Here is a 27,277-nt window from a genome sequence, read left to right as displayed (position 1 = left end):
CTTAAAGGTCTCATCCATTTTTTATGCCTGTAAAAGCACCTCTGTGTTAGCCTATGTCTCCATACAAACATAGGTGTTTACAGGCATACAATATTTGATAAGAAGCATTTACAGGCTGGAAAAAAAAACCTCACAAGGCATGTTCTGAGAGAGCTTTTGAGTAGAAAAATGCATATACGCGTGTAAATACATAAATCTAAATACATGTGTATACTGCTAAAACTATTCCAGTAGCCCTGTAGAATACATTTATGCTCAAATGCCATATGTGCATATAGAGTGCACGCGTAAATATGCACACAAACACCATACAGATTGCAACATTAGATGCGTTTTTTCTGCTAAATTCTGGGGAATTCTGCTGCCCATTTTCATAAACCCATTGGCCTAAGGTCCCACTCACGATTCGCGCAGTGGGTGTGTGTGTTTATGCTTGCATTTTTTTTTTTAGCACATTTCCACTTGCCTCGCATACGACAGCCCATTTACTTGAATCAGCTGCCCTATATTAGACAAACACGTCAAATAAGCTTCTGCATTGTTTTGGGCAGTGAGCTTTGAGCATTATGCTGCAATTTTCAAGCGTTTTTGCCGTGTGACAATTGCAACAAAATCACACCACGTTTGGGGTGGAATTAGGAATGAATGCCACCCAAACCCGTGTTGCATATTTTACTGTGATTTTAGCATGATCTGGAATAATGCGTGATTCTGCCCGCAGTTCTAGATATATAAAGTATGAACAGGGCCCATGAAAGGGTCCTTTATATTGTCCCCCAAACCTGCAAATAAAAAGATTTGTGCATTTCCCATACCATACTCAAAACCTTACAAAAACAAAAAGGACGCCCCACTGTACCAAGTTTTTTTCATTATCAAATGTCTGGCACAGCAGTGGAGGCTTCTTATACCATATGGGTGACACTGGCTTGCCATCAAAGGGCCAAAAATTACCATCAAAACTTGTCCCTCATTGAATACAATGCCATTGGCTCTGGCTAAAGACATCAGCACCAGAACTACCAGTTGACCATTGGGTGTACATTATTCCACTTAAGAATACTGAACTGGACTGAATTTTATGTTTAAAGATATTTTAGTTTTATAGTTTCTTCTGAGTACATTTGGGGATTTTTAGTCCTAATTTGTGTACTTTGTTTGTAGAGTGCAAGTGATCTCTTTTGGGACTACCAATGCATTTAGGGTTCACATGTAAAGTTCTCATTTGCGTTGTTGCCTAACCTAAGGTCTACATGTTTATACTACAGTTAATGAACTGCAATTGTTTTGCTTTTACACTTACCAAAAAAGAATATCACCGCTGGCAGCAAGTAATTCATTTTTCTTCTTTGTTGGCACCTGTTTATAACAAGGAAATTAGGATGTATTATATTCTATATATATTATATATTTTGGTGCACCCCTTCATTGTGTATCAACTTAAATACCTGTAATAGAAAGGAGGATGTTATGCAATTGAAATGTAAGCATTAGCTGGATTGAATAAATGAATGGAATCAGACTTGGGCTGGCAAAAAGTATTCTCCCCTCATGCCACTATACTCCAAAACAGGGCTCATTCTCAGAAGGATGGAGGGACCTCATTTGTTGCATGGTCTCTATACCTATAGAACTTTTTCACTAAAGGCTGCCCAATATAAGCAATCATTTAAATTTTATGGACGGTTAGGCAGGATCCTTCATTATCCATTATTTTGTATAATGCTTTGTTACTGCAAGGATGTTTTTGGTGCAACACCTCTATAAGAGGCTCAATTCCACACATTGTCCTACTGGTCAAAACTAGCCAGCGCTCCACTGCCAAATTCCAGTATCTCTTCCTTTTCGTATTGTAGAATAGTCTGGCTGAGGACCTTTCCCTGCCCCCAAGTGAAAGCATCAATGACAGTTAATGACCAATCACTAGAGTAATAGATATGGGTTATGGCGCACTAGTATAAATTTGATTGATGCAAATATGTATAAAACATTTGTGCATAGAGTTCAGCAGAAAAACCATAAAGTCCTCAAATGGAAACTCCGGGGTGAATTATTGCTGATCTCCAAACACTCTGTGCAACACTTCTATGAGACTGAAGAATACAAATAAAAATAGCAGACGGCGTCATCTGAGAGTAGTAAATAAGGTACTGTACATTTATTAATAAAAATGGCAGACTGGCAACTCACATATAGCCAGTAAAGATGCGCTTATAATCATAGTCAGGTTTGGGTGGTATAGATCTCAGCACAGTAGTGAGCGAGATCCCAATCTAGCATAAAGTGTTCAGGGCTGTCATCTGGGTAGGGTATACCTATAAGGCTAAGAGTGCATTACAGTGCGATAGACTGTGTGTAGCATATAAAGGCATGGTAAACACGCATACAGTAGGCAACGCAAAGATATGTGGAAGAATAAGCCCTTGTACACATGGTCGGAGATTCCGACAACCAAATCCGTCGGATTTTGTCCGACGGATCTTGTCCGACGGATCTTGTCCGAAACTGTTGCATACACACAGTCGGACAAAGTTGTCGGAAAATCCGATCTTTCAAAACGTGATGACGTAATTTCATTACGATGGGACTACGTTCAGGCTAGTAGCCAATAGCTTTGATGTAGGAATTTGATCTGAGCATGCGTGGCACTTTGTCCGATCGGAATTCTCTACAAATGATCGGAGTATGTCCTATCGGAGCATTTTGTTGGAAAATATTTCCGGCAAGTTGGAAAATTTGGTCCGACGGATATTCCAACGGAAACAGTCAGATGCAGACCACACACAGTCGGAATATCCGTCAAAATGCTCCGAGCGGACACATTCCGTCGGAATCTCCGATCGTGTGTACAAGGGCTAAGTGCGTATAAAAGAATCCAGGTCTTCAGCTCAATAATGTCTGCATCAGGTGTGTCCTGTCCCAAAATTCCCAGTTAGGTATTGATTGTGTTGGTAAATACCAGATACTGGTGGAATCAGGAAGCAAGAAGTAGCTTTTTTGGTTTTGGCCTGAGAAAGAGGTCGGACGGCCTTGAAACATGTTGCAGTTTTTATTAATATTATTAATAAATGTACCTTACTTGCTACATTCAGATTGTGTCATCCTTTTTTTGTGACCAATCACTATAATGAGGAAAGGGGTTGAATCACATGCACTCCTATCCTCTAAATTATTATATAATTATTAATTATTAGAAGGTATTCATTATTTTGGGTGGCTAAATGCAGTGGTGACAGTAAACAGATAGTGAGTATGTGCCGCTGTTCTGAGCCAGGCATTAAAGCAAACCTTTTGCTTTGTCCTGCACTAGGAAAGCACAGCTTTGGTTTTGGGCATCTGTTTCAGATCAACCACAGCTTTCCACAATTTACTATGAATAGCTGCACCTCTGGCGAAGGTTGCCATTTTGGTAATTTTCCAAAAAGGTTGGGCTACTTTTAATAGCCATTTGTTGTTTGCTTTCATAAAAAAAAAATATATATATACAGTATATATTTCTGTTCCTATATAAATAGTCATTGCCTGACCTTATACAAGCAGTAGAGCTCTTGTGGTCTTCTATACAGTAGTATGTTTCCATGCAGCACAATTCTCATATGTTGAGTATACCAGAAACCTGCTGCCAAATGCCTTGCTGTTCTTTATACAATGTACTAGCAAATGTGTGCCCATTGCAGAATGGGAAATTTGAGGAAAATGTCTATGTTCTTACAGATGTGTTACAATTAATGAAGACATTTTTTTTTTTGAATGCAAGTTGACAAGCAGGGTGTGAATGCAGATTGTCTCAAGTGATGAACTGTATGTGGGGGGTTATTATACTTGTTGCTGGGAGGGATAAACTGTCACCAGGATGTGGATGGGGAGGGATTTACTATGAATGGGGGGTTACTACAGGCTGTCTGGCGGACAATCCGCCCGTATGGGGGCTCTGGCAGACTTTTTCTTCCCAAAAGTCCGGCGGACTTTGAAAGACGTCTTGACTCAGCAGTCCAGCGGACAATCGGCCCGTCTGTGTGCTAGTCCACCAGACTTTTGAAATGAACAGACTTGCCCACACACGGAGGCAAAGTCTGTTAATTTTGAACATGGGCTCCAAGTAGATGGAACTAGCGAAGGAAGTCAATGTTGCCGCCTCCATTGGCGAGATTGACACCTTGCGAGCCCCGTCACCTGGTATGGATTTAAAGGGGAACCCCTACTCTGAAAAAACGGCGTGGGGGTCCCCCCAAAGTCCATAGCAGACCCTATCCAAGCACGCAGCCCGGCCGGTGAGGAAAGGGGGTGGGGACCTTCTTCCGACTTTGGGGGTCTTGTCCCACTCTTCGGTTCTTCTTGCCTGGCCTCTGCTATCTTCTTACAGCTCTTTAACTAGCGTTGGCCCGGTCTTGTCGCTGTCGCCACCACCTTCTTCTCCTCTTCTTCCTTCCGATGTTGACACGAAACTCTCTCCAGCCTTAATGGCAGGGACGCATTGTGCAGCGACTTATATAGGGATAAGGGGTGGTGTCACCAGGTGATGTCACTGGTGACCCCGCCCCCTATGATGTCACAGTCCCGGAGGATGCTCGCTCATCCCTACTCCCTTTCCTGACTGGCTGGGCTGCGTGCTCGGATAAGGGTCTGCTATGGACTTTGAGGGGACCCCCACGCCGTTTGTAACCCTTTCAATCCATACCAGGTGACGGGGCTAGCGTTCAAAATTAACGGATTAACGGACTTTACTCCATGTGTGTCTGTTCATTTCAAAAGTCCGGCGAACCCTAGCCATAGTCCGGCGGAGTCCGGTCATGTGTGGGTGTGTGTGGGCAGGTCCGCTTGTTCGGAAAGTCCGGCGGACCTCTGCTGCAAAATCCGGAGGGTTGTCTGCCGGATTAAGTACGATCGTCCGATAGTCTGATCATGTGTACGCGGCAATAGAGTGAGCAAGGGTGAATGCAGATTAAGGTGTGTGTGTGGTAATTTGCACTGTTATGTGTGTGGGGGAGGGGTAGTGGGAGGCAGAGGCAAAATGGGGAAGGGATGCGTTGTGAGCACGAGTGTTTTTTGCAGCTTGCCATGAAGAATTAACTGTTGGTTGGATTTAAGTTGCCTGGAAACATGTGTTGTAGGAGAGGGAAAAAAATGCAGTCAGAGTGGCGGGTGGTGTGGTCAGGGAGTGGTGAGCTGTTATGGGTGTTAGGTATCCAGGGAGGAATGCACTGTTACCAGAGGGAGAAGTACCCAGAGAGAGATGTACTTCGTTTGCAGGGGAAGGTGGCTGAGGTTGGATACATTGTGATAGGTGGATGAGGCCACGGGGGAGGATAACATTTGAGGAGTGTGGTGTTTTAGGATTGGTGTACTGTTAGGGTAGGGGGAGTGGATGAGGTGGCTGGGAAAAGAAGTCCTATGAGCAGGGGATGAGGTGGCCGAAAAAAGACGTACTGTGATTAGGGGTGGAGTGGCTTCTTGGGGTTAGTTGACTGGTTCGAGATGTACTGTGATTGGGAGTAACGTGGTGAGGAAGCTGGGAGAAGATGTACTGTGAGGGGGGTGAAGGTCCAGACTAGGATGCGTAGTGAATAGGGAGTGGGGTGGTGTGGTGGTTGCAGGCAATGTACTCTGGCCAGAGAGTGAAATTGCCAGGGTGGGATGCACCTTCAGAAATAAGTGAGGTGATGAGTGAGGGATGTACTATGATGGGGGGGGGGGGTGACATGGCAAGGAAGGGGTTGCACTGTAATTGTTGGGGGGTGTGATTTGGCTGGGGAGGGTTGTAGTGTGAGTAGGGTGAGCTGTTGGTAAGGCTACCCTTTGTCTCTCTTCTCTCTGCTTGTCTGAGTTGGGCACCTCTGCTGTAGGGATGAGCCGAACACCCCCCTGTTCGGTTCACACCAGAACCTGCGAACAGACCTAAACTTCGTGTGAACTTTAGAACCCTATTAAAGTCTATGGGACTCGAACGTTCACAATCTAAAGTGCTCATTTTAAAGGGTAATATGAAAGTTACTGTCCTAAAAAGTGTTTGGGGACCTGGGTCCTGCCCCAGGGGACATGGATCAATGCAAAAAAAAGTTTTAAAAACGGCCGTTTTTTCAGGAGCAGTGATTTTAATAATGATTAAAGTGAAACAATAAAAGTGTAATATTCCTTTAAATTTCGTAGCTGGGGGGTATCTATAGTATGCCTGTGAAGGGGCGCATGTTTCTGGTGCTTAGAACTGTCGCTGCACAAAGTGTAATTTGTGCAGGAAAAAAAGTCTTTTAAAATTACTTGCGGCTAAATTGTCGGGTCTCCGTAATACAGAGAACACTCAATGAGTGTTCTCTGTATTAGCCGACAATTCATTCATTCATTGATTAAAAAAAAAAAAAAAAAAAAAAAGCGTGGGGGTTCCCCTAAATTCAATCAAAAGGCCCTTCAGGTCTGACATGGATATTAAGGGGAACCCCGTGTCAAATTTTAAAAAAAAATTGACGTGGGGGTCCCCCCAAATATCCATACCAGACCCTTCAGGTCTGATATGGATATTAAGGGGAACCCCGCATCAAATTTTAAAAAAAAATTGACGTGGGGGTCCCCCTAAATATCCATACCAGACCCTTTATCCGAGCACGCAACCTGGCAGGCCGCAGGAAAAGAGGGGGGGACGAGAGAGCGGCCCCCCTCCCTCCTGAACCGTACCAGGCCACATACCCTCAACATTGGGAGGATGCTTTGGGGGTCTGTGACCCCTCAAAGCACCTTGTCCCCATGTTGATAAGGACAAGGGCCTCATCCTCACAACCCTGGCCGTTGGTTGTGAGGGTCTGCGGGCGGGGGGCTTATCAGAATCTGGAAGCCCCCTTTAACAAGGGGACCCCCAGATCCCGCCCCCCCCCCTGTTTGAAATGGTAAGGGGGTACAAAAGTACCCCTACCATTTCACAAAGAAAGTGTCAAAATGGTTAAATAAGACAAACACACTTTTGAAAAATTCCTTTATTAAAAATAAAAAAAATAAAAAAAAAATTCCAGCGGTGCTAATCCACTCTTGCTATCCAGCGACGGGTCTCCGGGGTCCAGCGATGGATGATCATATCCAGCGACGGGGGATCTCTCAGTCCAGCGCTGTCCATACCTCCTTCTTCTGTCTCCACTGCGGAGACACTGCAGAGAGCCGAGCGCTGACATTTCTTATATTGGGAGGGCGGGGCCACCCGTCACCTGACCCCGCCCCTCTGACGCAGGAGAGGGAAGCCAGGGGTTCCCCAGTGACGTGTGGGTGACCCCGCCCCCTCTGATGTAACGCAGATTTCCGTTACATCAGAGGGGGCGGGGTCACCCACACGTCACTGGGGAACCCCTGGCTTCCCTCTCCTGCGTCAGAGGGGCGGGGTCAGGTGACGGGTGGCCCCGCCCTCCCAATATAAGAAATGTCAGCGCTCGGCTCTCTGCAGTGTCTCCGCAGTGGAGACAGAAGAAGGAGGTATGGACAGCGCTGGACTGAGAGATCCCCCGTCGCTGGATATGATCATCCATCGCTGGACCCCGGAGACCCGTCGCTGGATAGCAAGAGTGGATTAGCACCGCTGGAATTTTTTTTTTATTTTTTTTATTTTTAATAAAGGAATTTTTCAAAAGTGTGTTTGTCTTATTTAACCATTTTGACACTTTCTTTGTGAAATGGTAGGGGTACTTTTGTACCCCCTTACCATTTCAAACAGGGGGGGGGCCGGGATCTGGGGGTCCCCTTGTTAAAGGGGGCTTCCAGATTCTGATAAGCCCCCCGCCCGCAGACCCTCACAACCAACGGCCAGGGTTGTGAGGATGAGGCCCTTGTCCTTATCAACATGGGGACAAGGTGCTTTGAGGGGTCACAGACCCCCAAAGCATCCTCCCAATGTTGAGGGTATGTGGCCTGGTACGGTTCAGGAGGGAGGGGGGGCCGCTCTCTCGTCCCCCCCTCTTTTCCTGCGGCCTGCCAGGTTGCGTGCTCGGATAAAGGGTCTGGTATGGATATTTAGGGGGACCCCCACGTCAATTTTTTTTTAAAATTTGATGCGGGGTTCCCCTTAATATCCATATCAGACCTGAAGGGTCTGGTATGGATATTTGGGGGGACCCCGACGTCAATTTTTTTTTTAAATTTGACACGGGGTTCCCCTTAATATCCATGTCAGACCTGAAGGGCCTTTTGATTGAATTTAGGGGAACCCCCACGCTTTTTTTTTTTTTTTTTTTTTTTTAATCAATGAATGAATGAATTGTCGGCTAATACAGAGAACACTCATTGAGTGTTCTCTGTATTACGGAGACCCGACAATTTAGCCCCAAGTGATTTTAAAAGACTTTTTTTCCTGCACAAATGACACTTTGTGCAGCGACAGTTCTAAGCACCAGAAACATGCGCCCCTTCACAGGCATACTATAGATACCCCCCAGCTACGAAATTTAAAGGAATATTACACTTTTATTGTTTCACTTTAATCATTATTAAAATCACTGCTCCTGAAAAAACGGCCGTTTTTAAAACTTTTTTTTGCATTGATCCATGTCCCCTGGGGCAGGACCCAGGTCCCCAAACACTTTTTAGGACAGTAACCTGCATATTACCCTTTAAAATGAGCACTTTAGATTTCTCCCATAGACTTGTATAGGGTGTTCCGGCTTTTCGAATTTGCTGCGAACAGCCCAAATTGTTCACTGTTCGCTGAACAGGCGAACAGGCAATGTTCGAGTAGAACATGAGTTCGACTCGAACTCGAAGCTCATCCCTACTCTGCTGTATATAGCATACACATGGGCCCCTGCCAGCTAATGGAGCATCCAGGTAGATAAATGGCAGAAGCTTGAAGGATGAGAGTGGTACAGTGCCTTTAAAACGTATTCATACCCCTTGAAATTTTCCACCTTTTGTCATGTTACAACCAAAAACCTATGGTTAATGTATGTTATTGGGATTTAATGTGATAGACCAGGCATGTCCAAAGTCCGGCCCGCGGGCCAATTGCGGCCCGCGGTCCGGTTTTGTACGGCCCGCCTGGTCTTTCTCAATTTAGTGTGCTGCGGGATCAGGGCTGTCAGATCAGCCGATCCCCGGCACTGTGAGAAGCTCCGTGAGCTTCAAAAGTGAAAGTAAAGTGCAGAGGATTGTGCTGTGCTCTCTGCTTCCCCCTACAGTGCAGTACCCGGCTGAATGAGGAAGCTGCAAAGGTACTGTACTACAAGCTAGATTAGTGTTAAAAAGGCCTTTATTCATGTGTGTGTATGTATGTGTATGCATGTGTATGCATGTGTCTGTATTTGTGTGCATGTATGTCTGTATGTGTGTGTGCACATGTGTCTGTATGTGTGTGTGTGCACATGTGTCTGTATGTGTGTGTGTGCACATGTGTCTGTATGTGTGTGTGTGTGTATGTGCACATGTGTATGTATGTTTGTGTGTGTGCACATGTGTCTGTATGTGTGTGTGCACATGTGTCTGTATGTGTATGTGTGCACATGTCTGTATGTGTGTGTGTGCACATGTGTCTGTATGTGTGTGTGCACATGTGTCTGTATGTGTGTGTGCACATGTGTCTGTATGTGTGTGTGCACATGTGTCTGTATGTGTGTGTGCACATGTGTCTGTATGTGTGTGTGTGTGTGTGTGCACATGTGTATGTATGTGTGTGTGTGTGTGTGCACATGTGTCTGTATGTGTGTGTGTGTGTGTGTGTGTGCACATGTGTCTGTATGTGTGTGTGTGCACATCTGTATGTATGTGTGTGTGCACATGTGGCTGTATGTGTGTGTGCACATGTGTCTGTATGTGTGTGCGCACATGTGTCTGTATGTGTGTGCGCACATGTGTCTGTATGTATGTGTGTGTGTGTGTGTGTGTGTGTGTGCACATGTGTGTGTGTGTGTGTGTGTGTGCACATGTGTCTGTGTGTGTGTGTGCACGTGTCTGTGTGTATGTATGTGTGTGTGCACATGTGTCTGTATGTGTGTGTGCACATGTGTCTGTATGTATGTCTGTATGTGTGTGTGCACATGTGTCTGTATTTATGTCTGTATGTATGTGTGTGTGCACATGTGTCTATGTATGTCTGTATGTGTGTGTGCACATGTGTCTGTATGTATGTCTGTATGTATGTGTGTGCATTTATGTCTGTATGTATGTGTGTGTGTGTGTGCACATGTGTCTGTATGTGTGTGTGTGCACATGTTTCTGTATGTGTGTGTGTGTGCACATGTTTCTGTATGTGTGTGTGTGTGTGAACATGTTTCTGTATGTGTGTGTGTGTGTGCACATGCGTCTGTATGTATGTGTGTGTGCACATGCGTCTGTATGTATGTGTGTGTGCGCACATGTGTCTGTATGTGTGTGCGCACATGTGTCTGTATGTGTGTGCGCACATTTGTCTGTATGTGTGCGCGCACATGTGTCTGTGTGTGTGTGCACATGTGTCTGTGTGTGTGTGCACATGTGTCTGTGTGTGTGCACATGTGTCTGTGTGTGTGCACGTGTCTGTATGTATGTGTGTGTGTGTGTGCACATGTGTCTGTATGTGTGTGCACATGTGTCTGTATGTGTGTGCACATGTGTCTGTATGTATGTGTGTGTGCACATGTGTCTGTATGTATGTGTGTGTGCACATGTGTCTGTATGTATGTCTGTATGTTTGTGCACATGTGTCTGTATGTATGTGTGTGTGCACATGTGTATGTATGTATGTCTGTATGTATGTGTGTGCATTTATGTCTGTATGTATGTGTGTGTGCACATGTGTCTGTATGTCTGTATGTGTGTGCATGTGTGTCTGTATGTATTTCTGTATGTGTCTGTAAGTATGTGTATGCATGTGTCTGTATGTATGTCTGTATGTATGTGTGTGCGTATGTATGTGTGTGTGCACATGTGTCAGTATGTATGTCTGTATGTGTGTGCATATATGTCTGTATGTATGTGTATGCATGTGTCTGTATGTGTGTGCGGCGTGCATTTGTCTGTATGTGTGCCTGCATTTGTGTGCTTGTGTCTGTGTATATGTTACTTTTAATCCGGACCCCCCTCCCCCCATTCTTATACCATCAAAACTGCTTTTGTAGGGCTTGTGTGTGATATTAGCCAGGACTCCTGCTCCTCTGAAAAGCAATCCATGCACAGATCTGTTTGCAGAGGCATTTGAATGGCGATAAAGAGGCATTATGTTGCCTCCTCACCACCTGTTTTAAGCCCGTAAATGCAACATCTGTGTGGCTGCGTACTGTGTGTAGGGCAGCCCATTAATTTCAATGGACTTCCCTACTCACAAAAATGCAGGGAAAGAAGTTCCCAAGCTTTTTTTTTTTTTTTTTTATTGCACTGCACCAAAAGCACCCTACATTTTCCAATGTGTGGGGTACCATTAAGAATTAACGGTGCCCCCTAAAGTGCAGAGCATTCGTCTGTGTGTTGGGAACGAGTGCGACAAAGGCAAGAGAATTCTTGTTGGGCCGTGTATTAGTGCTCGGATGGACACACTTAGACCGAATTTTCAATAGTTCAAAGAATGTCAGGCAAAATGGTCGGCCCTCAGGCATGTTCACTTCATCAAATCTGGCCCTCTTTGAAAAAAGTTTGGACACCCCTGTGATAGACCAACACAAAGTGACGCATAATTGTGAAATGGAAGGAAAATGATAAATGGTTTTCAAACGTTTTTAAGCAGCTCCTTTGGGAATATCGTTACATGTGGGGGCCCGCATCTGGGATTTTTCACTACTCTGCAATCAACTCCCCTAGACAGCATCCCTACAAGCACCAGGATGGACCACTGCAATCCAATGGTGTGAGGAAGAAGGTGTCCGCTCACAGTTGATGTCGGTGATCACATTCCCTGGGGAGACCTAGGCTGAAGAACAAATCAGCCGGGCAGTGAAGATGCTGTCCCCAGAAAGGAAGGTGTGGGTGATTGCTGTCAAAACAGACTGTGGGACCTCCCACACCTATGCGCTGTTAGAGTGGAGACAAGGAGTCCCTGAAATCTTCAAAGGTGCTAGTGTGCAATTGGCCAAAAAGACGGAGCTGTGCATAATCCATCTGAAGGCTCCAGATGAGGGTCCTACCAGCTCCAATCAAGCTGTTTCAACTACGGAAGCAGTTCCCTTCCGGTCACCTCTGGCCATGATTGGACCAGAATTCTTTGCTGCTCTGGGGGGACTTTGTGTCAAAATGTCAGAAAGACCCTCCAACATACTCTGGAACTGGATATTGGAAGCTCGGGGCTTTCTCTGGAAGACAACCACTACAGGAGAGGACAACTTTGAAGAGTGGCTTGACAAGGCCACACAAGCCTTGGATGAATAGGACATTCCTGAGGACCACAAGAAACAGAGAATCACAGAGAGTGGCCTGCTTCAGAACCCATCTGCAATTTGAAGCTCAGCAAGCAAGATTGTGTTGCCCAGGACTACCTGAACATCTTGCTGGATGTGTTTTGGCACACAGAGGTGGTTTCTGATCTTATGTACCAGTTGGAGCACACTTACCAAAATGAGGGAGAGAAGCTATTGGAGTACATGAGACGTTTGGACAAACTGATGCACCAGATCTTGCTGAAAAAGAGTATAGACCCCAGGAAGTCTTGAGGGATACTCAGCCCTTAAACCCCATCACCCACCTGTTGAGAGCATGGCAAGATGGTAGCATCTTTAAGTATCCAGATCCGATCCGGATTGTGCAGGAAGGGGAGGTCATGCTGTAAAAAAAAAAAAAAAGAGTCAGAGGTCAGAAACTCTTGTTAGGGTCAGGGTGGCCAGTGCAGCTGATGGCGACCTGAGGTCGAGCTCCTTAAAATTCAGGTGTCGCAGTTGATAGAGATGATGGCTCTGTTAACTGGCAGGCCCGCTGTTCTACCTACCGATGAAGTTTTAGTGCCCAAGAAGTCCTCAAGCTCTACAGCTGCTTAGGTGGAGAAGCCATCAAACCAAGGAATTTGCTTCAACTGCAGAGGAGACATCAATGAATATACCCAAGCCCAGTGAAGCCTGTAGCACATCGCCATAAAGCCAGCAGGAAACTCCAGAGGGCCCTGGTGAAGGAGTTAACCGGGTGGCCATCTACATTAGCTAGCTCCAGAAAAATCAACGATGCAAAGAGACCACAGCGGAAGTCCAAACTCTTGCAGAGGGCTACCTTTGATGCCTCTGAACCACCCAGTGTCCCGCTCCCTTTGACACATACTACCTGATGTCGGAGAGTCAATGCACACCAGGCTCCCAGAGCTCAATGGAGACTCAAGCCGGATCAGAACTTCCACAAGAAAGGAGTACAGATACAAGCCACCGAAGAGGCCAAAGTTATCACTTCCCACAAATTCCCTGCCAAGCTAGTGGGACCTTCTCCGGCTGTCTCCATCCAAATAGAGGGAATCTACACCAAGGCTCTCCTGGATACCGGAGCTCAAGTGACCCTCCTCTACAGAGACTTTTATGACCGGCATCTCAAACACCTGCCATTGCAGAAGTTGGAAGAGTTAGAGATATGGGGCATTGGGACTCAGAAATTCCCCTATGATGGCTACCAGTCAAGCTAACCTTGGATTCCTGCATAGCTGGGAAAGCTGAGACCTTTGGCAGTGGTCTGTCCTCGTCCACCAGGGGTCAGTAAGAGTTCTCTCATCATCGGGACTGATACTGATCTTGTCAGAAGACTGTTGACACCTCTTGTCCAAGAGCCGTACCCTTCAACTACAAGTGTGCACCCCATGTATAGACAAACCTATCAGCGCCTGGTACAAGAACCGAAGGCCCCAGTTGAAGGAGTGGGAAAGATCTGGTACTTGAACCAGAGTGAAAAGGTGTTACAGCCTGATGAAGTGGCCTGTTTACCAGTATCTGTCAAGTTAAATTGGAAACAACCAGACCTTTTCGTTGTCCTTGAAGCGGACAGAGAGAAGACATGGGAGTAGAGATGATTCCCAAAGTGGTTTCAACCAAAGTATTGCAAAAAAGTCACGGGAGGATCTCATCAGTGTCTGCAACATAACAGCCTCACCAGTGAAGATGCCAGCTCGGATGTTGCTGGGAAAAATGAATCCGGCAACCCCAGTCTCACTGTCTGATTTGGTGGGGGGAGAAAAGGATGGGATCCCTGTCGAGGAGTTTTATCCAAAGAATACTCCTCTCTCATCCGAATGGAAAGAAAGAGACAAGACTCAGCACTTGAGATGGCAGGCTGCATTCTCGAACAGTGAATTCGATGTGGAATGTGCAAAGAGTGCCAACCACCGGATCCATCTTCAGGAGAATAAGAGAAAGAGTCCGGGGGATTCCTTTAGGAGACATGGAAGAACTGCGTGAACAATTGGCTGAATTGAAGAGAGCAGGTACCCTGTTTCCCCTAAAATAAGACCTAGCATGATTGTCTGTGTTGGCTGCAATATAAGCCCTACCCCCCAAAAAGCCCTACCAGGTTTCCCCCGAAAATAAGCCCTACCCTGAAAATAAGACATACGAGGACTTTAACTAGAGCTTATTTGGGGGGTAGGGCTTATATTGCAGCCATAACCAACAATCACGCTAGGTCTTATTTTAGGGGAAACAGGTTATCATCTGCGAATCCCGAAGCCTATATGCTTCTTCGATAGTGGTGGGATGGAAGAAGAATGGGTCACTGAGGCTGTGTATCGACTACAGAACACTGAACCGTTGGACCATTCCTGACCAGTACACCACCCCAAGAATAGAGGATGCCTTGCAGAGCCTGTCTGGGGCAAAATGATTCAGCGTGCTGGACCTGAAGAGCGGGTACTACCAAATCCCAATTCATCCTGAGGATTAGGAGAAGACCGTCTTTATTATCCTGGTGGGGTTCTTTAAACTTAGCCACATGCCTCAAGGCTTGTCCGGTGCCACAGCCACTTTCCAAAGGCTCATGGATAAGACAATGGGTGACATGAACCTGACAGAAGTGTTGGTGTATCTTGACGACATCATTGTCTTCAAGAAGACCTCAGGAGGAGCACGAAGAGCATCTGGAGAAGGTCCTCAAGAGACTCCATGACGAGGGATTGAACCTGTCTCTGGAGAAGTTTTATCAACCCTCGATCAAGTACCTTGGTCACATTGTATCTGCCGTGTCCACTGACCTCCAGAAGCTGGAAGCTGCCACCTCCTGGCCGAGGCCTACTAACGTGACTGAGCTCAGGTCATTTCTGGGATTCTGTTCCTATTACAGAAGAGTTGTCTAGGGATTTGCTAAAATAGCACACCCACTCAATGAGCTACTGAAAAGCAAAGAGGAAGACGATGCCCCAGCTCTGACGAAGCTTGTCAGACCAGCTGGAGGACCCAGAGAGTCCATTCAGAAACAGTGGACTGCCCAATGTGAAAAGGCCTTTAGGCAGCTGAAATTGAGCCTAACAACTGCTCCAGTCCCTGCCTAGGCAGATCCAACCAAGCCATATGACCTACACATTGACGCTAGTCGAGATGGGTTAGGCGCACGACGGCCACTTACGGCCTGTTGCCTATGTGAATCTGAGCTTGCCACCCTCTGAGAAGAACTATCCCACAAACTCGAGTTTATGGCCTTGGCAGTACCGGATAAACTGAAGGATTATCTATATGGAGAATAAGCCCCCATTGCTCCATTCACCCTCCAGGAGAATGGGTCCAGCCGACTCCGGAAGGGGTGAGAGCCTTATGTAAAGGAGCAGAACACTGCACTGGAGGAGGCTCCAGGGCCAAAGACATTGGAGTTTCAGCTGCTGGTGTCCCCAAATGTTTTTGCAAGGTCACCCAAGTTGGGGGTGAAAGTCTGCCAAAGCTTTCTAAGAAAGACTTGTGAAGGGATGAGTTGGAAGACCTTCTCTGTAGTTTGTCACTGACTTCCCGATGGAGGCCCGTCTACTGCACCAAAAGTGGGATAGTCTGCAGCTGCATCAAGGGGTGGTCTACCAAAGGGGCCCCTCTGATGATCTAGAAGAAGGATGGCATTTGTTCCTACCGGAAAAACATAGGGAAACAGTATTACCTGCCCTACACGACAACCATGGCCACCTAGGGCCAGAGAGGACTTTCTACCTGGTGAGGGACCGATTCTACTGGCCCTGCATGCGGGCTGAAATTGACGGCTATTGCCACACCTGCATCAGATGTCAGGGACCCATGGAGCTGGTGTGCATTGACTTTCTGTGCTTGGAGCCTGATCTGAGTGGACAGGGAAATATCCTGGTAGTGACTGACTACTTCACTCGGTACGCCCAGGCATTTCCCACAAAGGATCAACAGGCATCCACAGTGGCCAAGATCTGAGTGGAGAAGTTCTTTGTACACTATGGTCATCCCCAACGTATCAACTCTGATCAAGGTAGAGACTTCAAGAGCAGTCTCATCAAGAGACTTTTAGACTTGTTATGCATTAAAAAGTCCAGAACCACCCCATACCATCCTCAAGGGGATCCTCAGACAGAGTTTCAACTGAACCCTCCTGGACATACTTTGAATTCAGAACAAAAGCAGCACTGGAGAAAGCAAATAGCTGCTATTATGCATGCTTATAACAGCACCGCAAACAATGCCACAGGATACTCTCCCTTTTGCATGCTGCCTGTAGACTTGGCCTTTGGCACGTCCTTAGACCATACTTCAACAACCTCCCACAGAGGATATGTAGACCAGCTACGGAAAAGTCTTCAGATGCCGGAGGACAGAGGAACAAAAGAAACTTTGACCTTATGTTACGAGTGCAGGACTTGCAACCAAGTAACAGAGTACTGCTGACAAGCCTGGGTGTCCCTGGAAAGCACAAGTTGGCTGACCACTGGAAGTCACAGCCCTACGTCAATTTCAAGCATCTGCCAGGACTCCCGGTGTATCAAATCAGGCCAGAAGGAAGTGCAGAACCACTGAAGACTCGGTATCACCACTATCTGTTGCCTCTGTCAGAAGCAGGGGATGGATTGGTTGTGGACATCCTAAAGATCAAGGCATGCCACCCCCCCCTTTCTCCCCCAAAGGCAACTGACACTGGGATGCTTAGACCAGAAGCTTCTTTCTTTCCTTATGAAGAGTTGGAAGACCCCCAATCTTCTCTGCTGACAGTAAATCCCGGAGACTTCCCATCCTTTACTGACAAGGAAGCTGAATCTGATTTGCAGGAAGAAGATAAAGCTGTTGAGGAGGAGACCAGTGTGCTTGCAAATGCAGAGCCTAAAGAACAGCGAGAGTGAAGAGTTATCCTCACCTCTCAAAGGACTCTTGAGACGTCTGGTTCTTCCACCAAAGATTTGGTGGAGGACAACCTCAGGTCACCCCAGTATCAGTGGCTTTCGTACAGAACAACCTCCCTTCCTCTGACAATTGGTGTGAGCTTCCTCTGTCGAATTTATGTTAAGACATGAGCTGTTTGAGTTTGAGCTCTTCTTATACAAATGAAAACTGTTTGATTTCTTGTTTGACTTAATCTATTTACTCCACGTGTAACTGTAAGGCCTGTACCAGGTACAAGACTCATTTCCTTTGGAGGCCCAAAGGTTCTCTGGTGGGGGGAGTGTGTAGACATCCTTACTGTATTGCCAGGCTAGTCAGGACTTTTAATAAAAAGACAGTCTGTCAGTTCTGTTGGAGTGGGTTCCTTCCTCCCTTTATTTTTTCTTCACACTGTGAGATGAGTCACAGGCAAGACAGCCTACTCTGCCCTTTCCCCTACTTCTTCATTGGCAGAGGAAAGACAGCCTATCAAGGGAAGACTGTAGGAGGAGAAAGGAACTGTGGGATATGAAGTCCCAGCACAAAGCAGCCTGACTGACTTAAGGTGACAGGTCTGCAAATCCCCGGTTGCCCTGCAGAGAGTCAAGAGAATTGTGGGAAAGACCAGAAAAGTACAGGGCAGACTAGGCCCATGGCTGTTTCCTGGAATGCCTGTGCACAGACATCTGTACCTTAGGAATACTTTGCTGAACCTACTTTGAACACCGTGCAGAGACACCTTTAGCTTTCCTCATTTAAAGAAACCTAACGTCTGCTACTACACCTTATTGGCTAAAAGCTCCTCCATGGCGGTGAAGACCATCAGATCTGCAACAGGGACATTACTGTCATTTCTGCTATAAGGGCACTTATACCATCATCCTTAAGTCAGACCTCTCATTAGAGTTAATGGTTAATAGTGTGGCCTGAGGTTCCCCTTTAGTATTGGTAATATCTACAAGTACTCAATAGTTTTAAAGAAGGTATTTACAGATTATCTGTCACTGACTGTATTTATGCTGTCTATTTGCATATTTGTTTGAGCACTAAAAAAATCTCTTTAACCAAATCCTGGTTGTTTGTCCAGGATCTGGCTGACCAATACCATTTTGAATTCTTGCTGCCTAAGTACATAGAAAGAAAACATTATTACTTGAACTGTGTCTGTGTGTCATTACTGTGGTATTCTATTTCTTACATTGAAAAGTGTGCCAGAGGTTCTGAGGCCATTCCTTTAGTTGAGAGGCAGTGTAACGGACTGAACCAATTTAAGCAGCTCCTTTGGGGGTATCGCTACATGTGCAATTGTATTCAGCCCTCCTGAGTCAATACTTTGTAGAACCTCCTTTCGCTGCAATTACAGTTGCAAGTCTTTTGGGGAATGTCTCTACCAGCTTTGCGCATCTAGAGAATTACATTTTTGACCATTGTTTGCAAAATAGCTCAAGATCTGTCAGATTGGATGGAGAGCGTCTGAACAGCAATTTTCAAATCTTGCCACGGATTCTCAATTGGATTTAGGTCTGGACTTTGATTGGACCTTTCTAATACATGAATATGCTTTGAAATAAACCATTCCATTGTAACTCTGGCTGTATTCTTAGGGTCATTGTCCTGCTGGAAGGTGAACCTCCACCCCAGTTTCAAGTCTTTTGCAAACTCTAACGTGTTTTCTTCTAAGATTGGCTGGTATTTGGCTCCACCCACCTTCCCATCAACTCTGACCATTTTCTCTGTCCCTGCTGAAGAAAAGCATTGCCGCCATATGATGCCACAATTTTCCTTCCACTTCACAATTATTTGCTACTTTGTGTTGGTATATCACATAAAATCCCAATAAAACACATTTACATTTTTGGTTGTAAGATGACAAAATGTGGAAAATTTTAAGGGGGCACTGTAAGCATCTCTGAAAAGCTGGATATCACATTTAGACATTATAGACATTTAGCTGTGGGACTACAGTAGGCGCATTGCCATGGTAGTGCAGGGGCATTGCCATGGCAGCCCAAGTGCCTTTAAATACAACACCTTCCCCAACAGCTGCAGCAGGGCCTCTTCTCATGCCAATCTGTTTATTAACACTCTGATGCTCCATATGTAAGTTGTGGATTGGGAACTCAGGACATTTCAGTGAGGGCTCTGCCTAATTTCCTCTGGAGTACTAGGCATCTTCAGTGAAGGGAGCGATTACAGTGAGGTAAGCAGCAGTAGAGGTGTGGGGGTACCTAAGAGTGGAAAGTGAGTCCAAAAATGGGCTTGGTTGTGTTTGGAGTGGAGTTGGATATGCAGCATCTTTGTTTGAGGGTTCACTACACTGTAAAAAACATACATGGATTGCATAATACATTCAAATATTTATGAACACAGGTGGCACTACAGATATTTAGGGCCCCATTCGCCGATGGGGATCTCTGCCTAGTGCAGAGTATGTTATGCATAGAACAGACTTATAAATAAAATATTTAATGGAAGTATTTACAGTGATACCACTTTCCATTTTAAATAGACCCCCCTTTTTGGATATGTAAGAGGTGCATCTGGCAATGTTATGTAACATGTTTTGTAGTACAGCTGTACTACTCTGTAAATATACAGTACTACTGCATAGGTAATCAAATATAAAGCAGAGCTCCATCCAATTTTTTTTTTTATTCTTAGATTGGGAAAGGATTGGGGCCTTTGTCATGATTTTGCTGCTCTTAAAAATGGTGACATAATCAATGTGAGAGGGCTCTGTTTATGAAAGGGAGCTACTTCTTCTGTGCTAGTTTTTTAGGTAAATCATTGTGCTCAGGGTATCTTTCACGATGCATCAAATATTTATTTGTAAAAACAAGGACCGTTTACATATAGAACAGACAAAACAACAGTTTAAAATGTATTATCTTAAAATAACATCATAAAAATTCCCCAAATATTTTTTCGTTTCCCTTTAAAATTCTACAAAGGAGAATCTGTAGAATATACATAAGCATTTCCGTTTTGATATTCTGTCCACATAGTGGTGCATAATCAGAGCATGGATATTGAACACATAATAAAATGACATTGGTCTATAGAAACTGAAACATCCCTGAAAGCTAAATATATTTCACATAACATTGTAAAAACATAAAAAAGCATGTAACAGCTGCTTATTACACTAATCAATTGGAAAATTGTATTTTTTTTAGACTAAAAATAAAAAAAATAAAAGACATAGGAAGAATGCCAGGTTTAGTGCTGGTAGGGGTTTACTGCCCACATTGATAGTACCAGGGCCCTGAGTTTTTCAGCTATGTTCCCATTCAAATCTGGAGGAACCACACCCAATCCCCCCACTGATTCATGAAATATCCTTGGACTGATAATGCTAGGATTTCTGATGACATCAATACAGGACATGAAATGAAAGGGCTCATTCATACTTGTAGTTTGAGGGGCAATGAAAACACACAGTTCAGCCATGTTTTCACTGCTCCCCCTTAAAGAGGAACTGCAGTTTGCTCACATAATTTATAATTAAAAACATCTTTGCCATTCTGATGCTTCCCTCCAACCACTTTACATATTATTTTATATAAATTGTGATTCTGTACTTGCCAAATATGCTGCAGAAATCTCCCTCCACTGAGTCTGGCTGCAACCATTTTAACTGAGGAAGCTGAAGCTGCTGCCTGTTCACTTCCTGGATTTACACAGACACATAGAGGCACACCTCACGCTCTGCAGGTGTCATTGGCCCTCTTATGACTCACACCCCCCCCCCCTTTCCTGGCAAACTCTCAGGAGAGTGAGAGAGAGAGCTGTGCATGATGTCATACACAAATAGGAAGATTCTTCAATATTGCATCAGCAGTTTTTAACATTAAAGCGGTATTAACCCCAAAACCAAAAATTTTATATATTGCAGCTTACCAATCATTAGATGTGGTGGCTGAATTCGTTTTCTTTTGTTTTGTCTTTTTTACTCTCTATTTTCACCTGGTGATCTGTCCAGTAACACACCTCCTGTATTAGTGAGACAACAATTGGAGGAATGAGAACAGGAGGCACAGCAGACCGCAACATTGTCAGTCGGGGAAGTGGAGGGAGGGTAGTGTTACATTTATTAGCAGATTTAGATACTGTAACAAATTGACACCAAACTCCGGCTCACACTTTATAATCAGTTACAGCAAACAGGTTTTTTTTCCTTCTGGGATAAAGGTTTTGCATGAATAAATAAAAGCTGGTCATTTTAATGACCCCCTGCCAGTGTTAGGTGGTTGGTCTCATCCATGTAAACTGAAACATTCTACTGGAGAGCTTGTGAAAAAAAAAAACCCGACAGACTTGCTAGCTCAGTGGTCATCAATCAACCCTGTCCTCAGGGCCCACAAACAGGCCAGGTTTGCAAGATAACTGAAATACATCACAGGTGATATTTGCTGCTCAGTAATTGCCGTATTCTAGTCTGCATCTCCCCAAGGTAATACATAAAACCTGGCCTGTTAGTGGGCCCTGAGGACAGGGTTGATGACCGCTGTGCTAGCTGGATCACCAGATGAAAATTGAAGAAAGAAAACCTAAAAAAGGAAACAATGCAGCCATCACATCTAAGAATGGGTAAGCTGCAATATAATAATTATTTGCTTTTGGGTTTAATACTGCTTTAGATCAATTCTCAAAGCTAACATATCAGGACAAGAAGCCTTCATTTCCAAAAACAGGGTCCAATGCAATCTGAAAATTACAGTCACATGGCTAAAATAAAGCTTTTTTCCCCCTTTTGTTAAAGCTTTGCAAATTGTACTAAATTTGTCACTTTCTGGCTGACAACTGAAATTGTCTGAAGAAAATGATAGGTAGCAACTGGATTGTCCCTTTAATGTGTCATGTCGAGTTATGGGACACTGCAGGGGAGAAATGTAATGTAAATGTAAATGTAATGGTTCCTTCATGCAATTGCAAGTAGTAATGTCACCTTAGAATGACATTCACCATCAAACAAATCTATTGCCTGACTGCTCAGAGCCTTCTCATCATTAGACAGCTAATCAGATTACGCTTATGGTACCCTACAACATATATACACTTTTTTACATGCATGTATTTAAAATAAATAAAAGTCCATTGAGGATGAATGTTCTCTGCATTTTTATATCTTTTAATGTTCCCATGTAGAAATGCCTAATTCTCCTGTGATTCAGCCCATGCAAGACTGCGTGCATCTCTGTCTGATAGAAGCATGCTTTACCTTCCTCCCTGAGTCTGTTCATGGGCTCCTTGCAGCAGTCAGACAGCTACCTCCCTCTGCCGCAATGTTCAGATTCTTACTGCAGTGAGGGGAGGGATAGCTGGACCACTTCAAAACAGCAGAGAAGGAGGTGGAGCACTGCAACTTTCCAAACAACTGTCCCTGGGATGGTCTGCAATAAAAAGACATCATAGCAATGTAGGTTAACAGTATATCATTTGTCTTGGGGAAAAATATATTTCTTTGATTCTGTATTTAACCATTTTAATAACGGACACTTTCACTCCCTTCCTGCCAAGACCAATTTTCAGCTTTCAGTGCAGTCGCACTTTGAATTACAATTGCAGTCATGTAACACTGTACCCATATTACATTTTGTATAATTGTTTTGAGATAGACAGAGCTTTCTTTTGGTGGTATTTAACCACTTGCCTACTGGGCACTTAAACCCCCTCCTGCCCAGACTAGTTTTCAGTGATCAAATACCACCCAAAAAAAGCTCTATTTGTCTGAAAAAAGGACAAAAAAATAATTTGGGTACAGTATTATATGGCTGAGTAATTGTCATTCAATGATTTTGAATGACAATTACTCAGCCATGTAATACTGTACCCAAATTATTATTTTTTTTGTCCTTTTTTCAGACAAATAGAGCTTTTTTTTTTAGTGCTATTTTTGTGCTATTAATGAAAAAAGACAATCTTGGAAAAAAATGCATTTTTCTTAGTTTCTGTGATAAAATTTTGCAAATGATTAATTTTTCTTCATAAATTTTGGCAACAATTTATACTACTACATATCTTTGGTAAAAATAATCCAAATTAGTGGATATTATTTGGTCTGTGTGAAAATTAGAGAGTCTACAATCTGTGGTGCAAATCATAAAAAATTGATCACAGCTGATGTACTGGTGGCCTATCTAATTTCTTGCAACCAGAACAAGCCAGGAAAGTACAAATACCCCCCAAATGACCCCTTTTTTGAAAGTAGGCATTCCAAGGTATCTAGTATGATGCATGGGGAGGTTTCTGATTTCATTTTGGTCCCACAATTCTTTGCAAAATAAAGATATTTTTTTCCACAAAATTGTCATTGTAATGGGTTATTTCTCTCACATGACATGTGTATACCACAAACGACACCCCAAAATACATTTTGCTACTCCTCCTGAGTATGGTGATACCACATGTGTGGGACTTTTTCACAGCCTAGCCACATATAGAGGTCCAACATGCAGGGAGCACCATCAGGTGTTTTAGGAGCATAAATTACACATCTAACTTGTTGACTATCTATTACCCTTCTGAAGGCCCTGAAGCACCAGGACAATGGAAATGGCCACAAAATGACCCCATTGTGCATATTTTTTTTTACATAAAGTTGTCCACTTATAATATATTTCCAACACATAGCATGTACATAGCAAAAATGACACCTCAAAATACATTCTGCTACTCCTCCTGAGCATGGTGATACCACATGTGTGAGACTTTTACACAACCTGGCCACATACAGAGGCCCAACATACCATCAGGTGTTCTAGGGACACCTAGCATGCGCATACCAAGAATTACACCCCAAAATACAGTGGTGTGAAAAAGTGTTTGCCCCCTTCCTCATTTCCTGTTCCTTTGCATGTTTGTCACACTTAAGTGTTTCGGAACATCAAACCAATTTAAACAATAGTCAAGGACAACACAAGTAAACACAAAATGCAATTTGTAAATGAAGGTGTTTATTATTAAAGGTGAAAAAAAATCCAAACCATCATGGCCCTGTGTGAAAAAGTGATTGCCCCCCATGTTAAAACATACTATAACTGTGGTTGTCCACACCTGAGTTCAATTTCTCTAGCCACACCCAGGCCTGATTATTGCCACACCTGTTCACAATCAAGGCATCACTTAAATAGGAGCTGCTTGACACAGTAAGGTCCACCAGAAGATCCTTAAAAGCTACACATCATGCCGAGACCCAAAGAAATTCAGGAACAATTGAGAAAGAAAGTAATTGAGATCTATCAGTCTGGAAAGGGTTATAAAGCCATTTCCAAAGCTTTGGGAATCCAGCGAACCACAGTGAGAGCCATTATCCACAAATGGCGAAGACATGGAACAGTGGTGAACCTTCCCAGGAGTGGCCGGCCGCCCAAAATTACCCCAAGAGCGCAGCGACGACTCATCCAAGAGGTCACAAAAGACCCCATAACAACGTCCAAGGAACTGCAGGCCTCACTTGCCTCAGTTAAGGTCAGCGTTCATGCCTCCACCATCAGGAAAAGACTGGGCAAAAATGGCCTGCATGGCAGAGTTCCAAGGAGAAAACCACTGCTGAGCAAAAAGAACATCAAAGCTCATCTCAATTTCTCCACAACACATCTTGATGATCCCCAAGACTTTTGGGACAACATTCTGTGGACCGATGAGACAAAAGTGGAACTCTTTGGAAGGTGTGTGTCCAAGTATATCTGGCGTAGAAGGAACACTGCATTTCATAAAAAGAACATTATACCAACAGTAAAATATGGTGGTGGTAGTGTGATGGTCTGGGGCTGTTTTGCTGCTTCAGGACCTGGAAGACTTGCCATGATAAAAGGAACTATGAATTCTGCTGTCTACCAAGAGATCCTGAAGGAGAATGTCCGACCATCTGTTCGTGTACTCAAGCTGAAACGAACTTGGGTTCTGCAGCAGGACAATGATCCTAAACACACCAGCAAGTCCACCACCGAATGGCTGAAGAAAAACAAAATGAAGACTTTGGAGTGGCCTAGCCAAAGTCCTGACCTGAATCCTATTGAGATGTTGTGGTATGACCTTAAAAAGGCCGTTCATGCTCGAAAACCCTCTAATGTAACTGAATTAGGACAATTCTGCAAAGATGAGTGGGCCAAAATTCCTCCAGGACGCTGTAAAAGCCTCATTGCACGTTATCGCAAACGCTTGGTTGCAGTTGTTGCTGCTAAGGGTGGCCCAACCAGTTATTAGGTTTAGGGGGCAATCACTTTTTCACACAGGGCCATGATGGTTTGGATTTTTTTTCACCTTTAATAATAAACACCTTCATTTACAAATTGCATTTTGTGTTTACTTGTGTTGTCCTTGACTATTGTTTAAATTGGTTTGATGTTCCGAAACACTTAAGTGTGACAAACATGCAAAGGAACAGGAAATGAGGAAGGGGGCAAACACTTTTTCACACCACTGTACATTCTGTAGTAAAGGGTAAACAAAAGATTACCTGTGGTTTTAGTAGCGCGGTTGTCCACAGGAGGACAGCACTGGTCCAGGCAGCAGGCAGGGACATGGTCAGCAAAAGCAAAAGCAATTGTCCAGGCAACAGGCAGGAATACTGTCCATAGTCAGTACAGGCAGCAGGCAGGGATACTGTCCATATACAGTCCAGGCAGAGATTGTCAGCAGTGCCAAAATATTGGTTCTGGTAGTAGGCAGGAACATGGTCCATGCGGTGTGGTCAGTTCATGCGACAGGAGGCATAATGGCATAGGTCCTACAGGCAGCAGGCAGAAGTAGGGCCTCATTCAGGTCAGAATTGGGACAGGGGCAGAGATTTCTCCCACCCAAATCTCTTTGAAGCCTCTGAGTCTCCAGACCCTAATCTAGGAATGAGAAAACAAAAAAGTAATTTCCATCCAGAAAAACAATTCTGGAGCCCCTTACATATGTGAGACCCTTGTGTTATGAATCTCATTAGTCCAGTGGCAGGGGTACAAGATCAGTCCAAGAGGCAGGCAAAAATCATGGTCAAACAGTCCAGGGTCAGTTCCAGATCAGGCAGGGGTATATACAGAATCGTTAGGCAGAAGCACGGTCGAATAACAAGCCAGGGTCAGTTACAGAGCAATTAGCGGCATAAAGGGTGTGAAGGTAAATGGAAGGAAGTGAGGGTTATGTTTACCATACTTCACTAATAATTTACTGAAGTATGGTAATGACAGAAACAGTCAACTATGCAGAAGCCTGGCTGGGAAGGACATTGGGGACAATAATAAGTGGTGTCTCTTCTAACTCCTCCTCTGGTGCACACCCGGCATTTTTTCTGACGTTTTTGGCCTGTTGGTCTGGGAGGGATTTTATCGGGAAAGTGGCGTATGGAGAGTCTGCTAATAACATCGGATCAAATCTTTTCTGGTGGGCCATTTGGGAATATAAGGGCAGTGGTGATTTCCTCCTGGTAGCGAAGGAAGGGTTTGGGGCTTTCAGTGGAGTTGCGATAGATAATATAGCTGTTGGATATGGCCAAATTAAACAAATACATTTTTACTTTTTTATACAACTGGTATGTTCATCTTGTGGCAAGGTAAGGTTTGAGTATTTGGTCATTGAAGTCAACACCCCCCATGAACATATTGTATTCATGGATACATGTTGGCTTTTGGATTGGGCCATTCCTCCTGGTGATCTCCACAAATGTATTATTGTGGATTGAAGAAAGCATGTAGACATCCCTTCTGTCCCTCCACTTCACAGCCAGAATTTCCTCATTCCGCAAACTCGCCCGTCTCCCCTCTTCTTAACTTCTTGTTGACGAGTCTTTGAGGAAAGCCCTTCCAGTTCATCCGTACAGTGCCACATGCTGGAGTGTTCTTTCTGTGAAGGTTGCGGAAAAAGCCAAACTTGTATAAAATTTAGCTACGCACAAATGGTAGCCTTTCTCCAGGAGTGGGTTTATGAGTTCCCAAATGACTTTCCCGCTTGAGCCCATGTAGCCTGAGCAATTAGGGGGATGCAGCTGGGTGTCCTTCCCTTCATATACCATGAAGGCATATGTATACCCTGTGGCTCGGTCGCACAACTTATACAGCTTCACCCCATAGCGTGCCCTTTTGGTGAGAATAAATTGTTTAAAGCCC

The 27,277-nt window shown here is 44.4% G+C and overlaps 1 protein-coding gene across 2 annotated transcripts in view; it reads right to left on the bottom strand.

Moving 5' to 3' along the window:
• Nucleotides 1-22,519, bottom strand: part of THY1 (Thy-1 cell surface antigen) — a 35,368-nt gene extending 12,849 nt beyond the window's left edge. The window contains exons 1-3 of one of the 2 annotated variants that reach the window (XM_077457387.1): nucleotides 22,405-22,519; nucleotides 21,084-21,176; nucleotides 1,304-1,359 (exon numbers count right to left, since the gene is read on the bottom strand). In XM_077457387.1, coding sequence (XP_077313513.1) covers nucleotides 1,304-1,340 — 37 coding nt within the window. In that variant the 5' untranslated portion in view covers nucleotides 1,341-1,359; nucleotides 21,084-21,176; nucleotides 22,405-22,519. The remainder of the gene's footprint in view (nucleotides 1-1,303; nucleotides 1,360-21,083; nucleotides 21,177-22,404) is intronic. The other variant, XM_077457386.1, reaches the window with a different exon arrangement.
• Nucleotides 22,520-27,277: the final 4,758 nt, after the last annotated feature.

This window comes from Lithobates pipiens, unplaced genomic scaffold, assembly GCF_037356315.1.
Source record: "Lithobates pipiens isolate NorthernLeopardFrog02 unplaced genomic scaffold, aLitPip1_a1.2 Scaffold_27, whole genome shotgun sequence".
Classification (NCBI taxonomy): Eukaryota; Metazoa; Chordata; class Amphibia; order Anura; family Ranidae; genus Lithobates; species Lithobates pipiens.
Note: the sequence above shows the minus strand (reverse complement) of the source record. Positions and strands in the feature narration are given on the sequence as shown.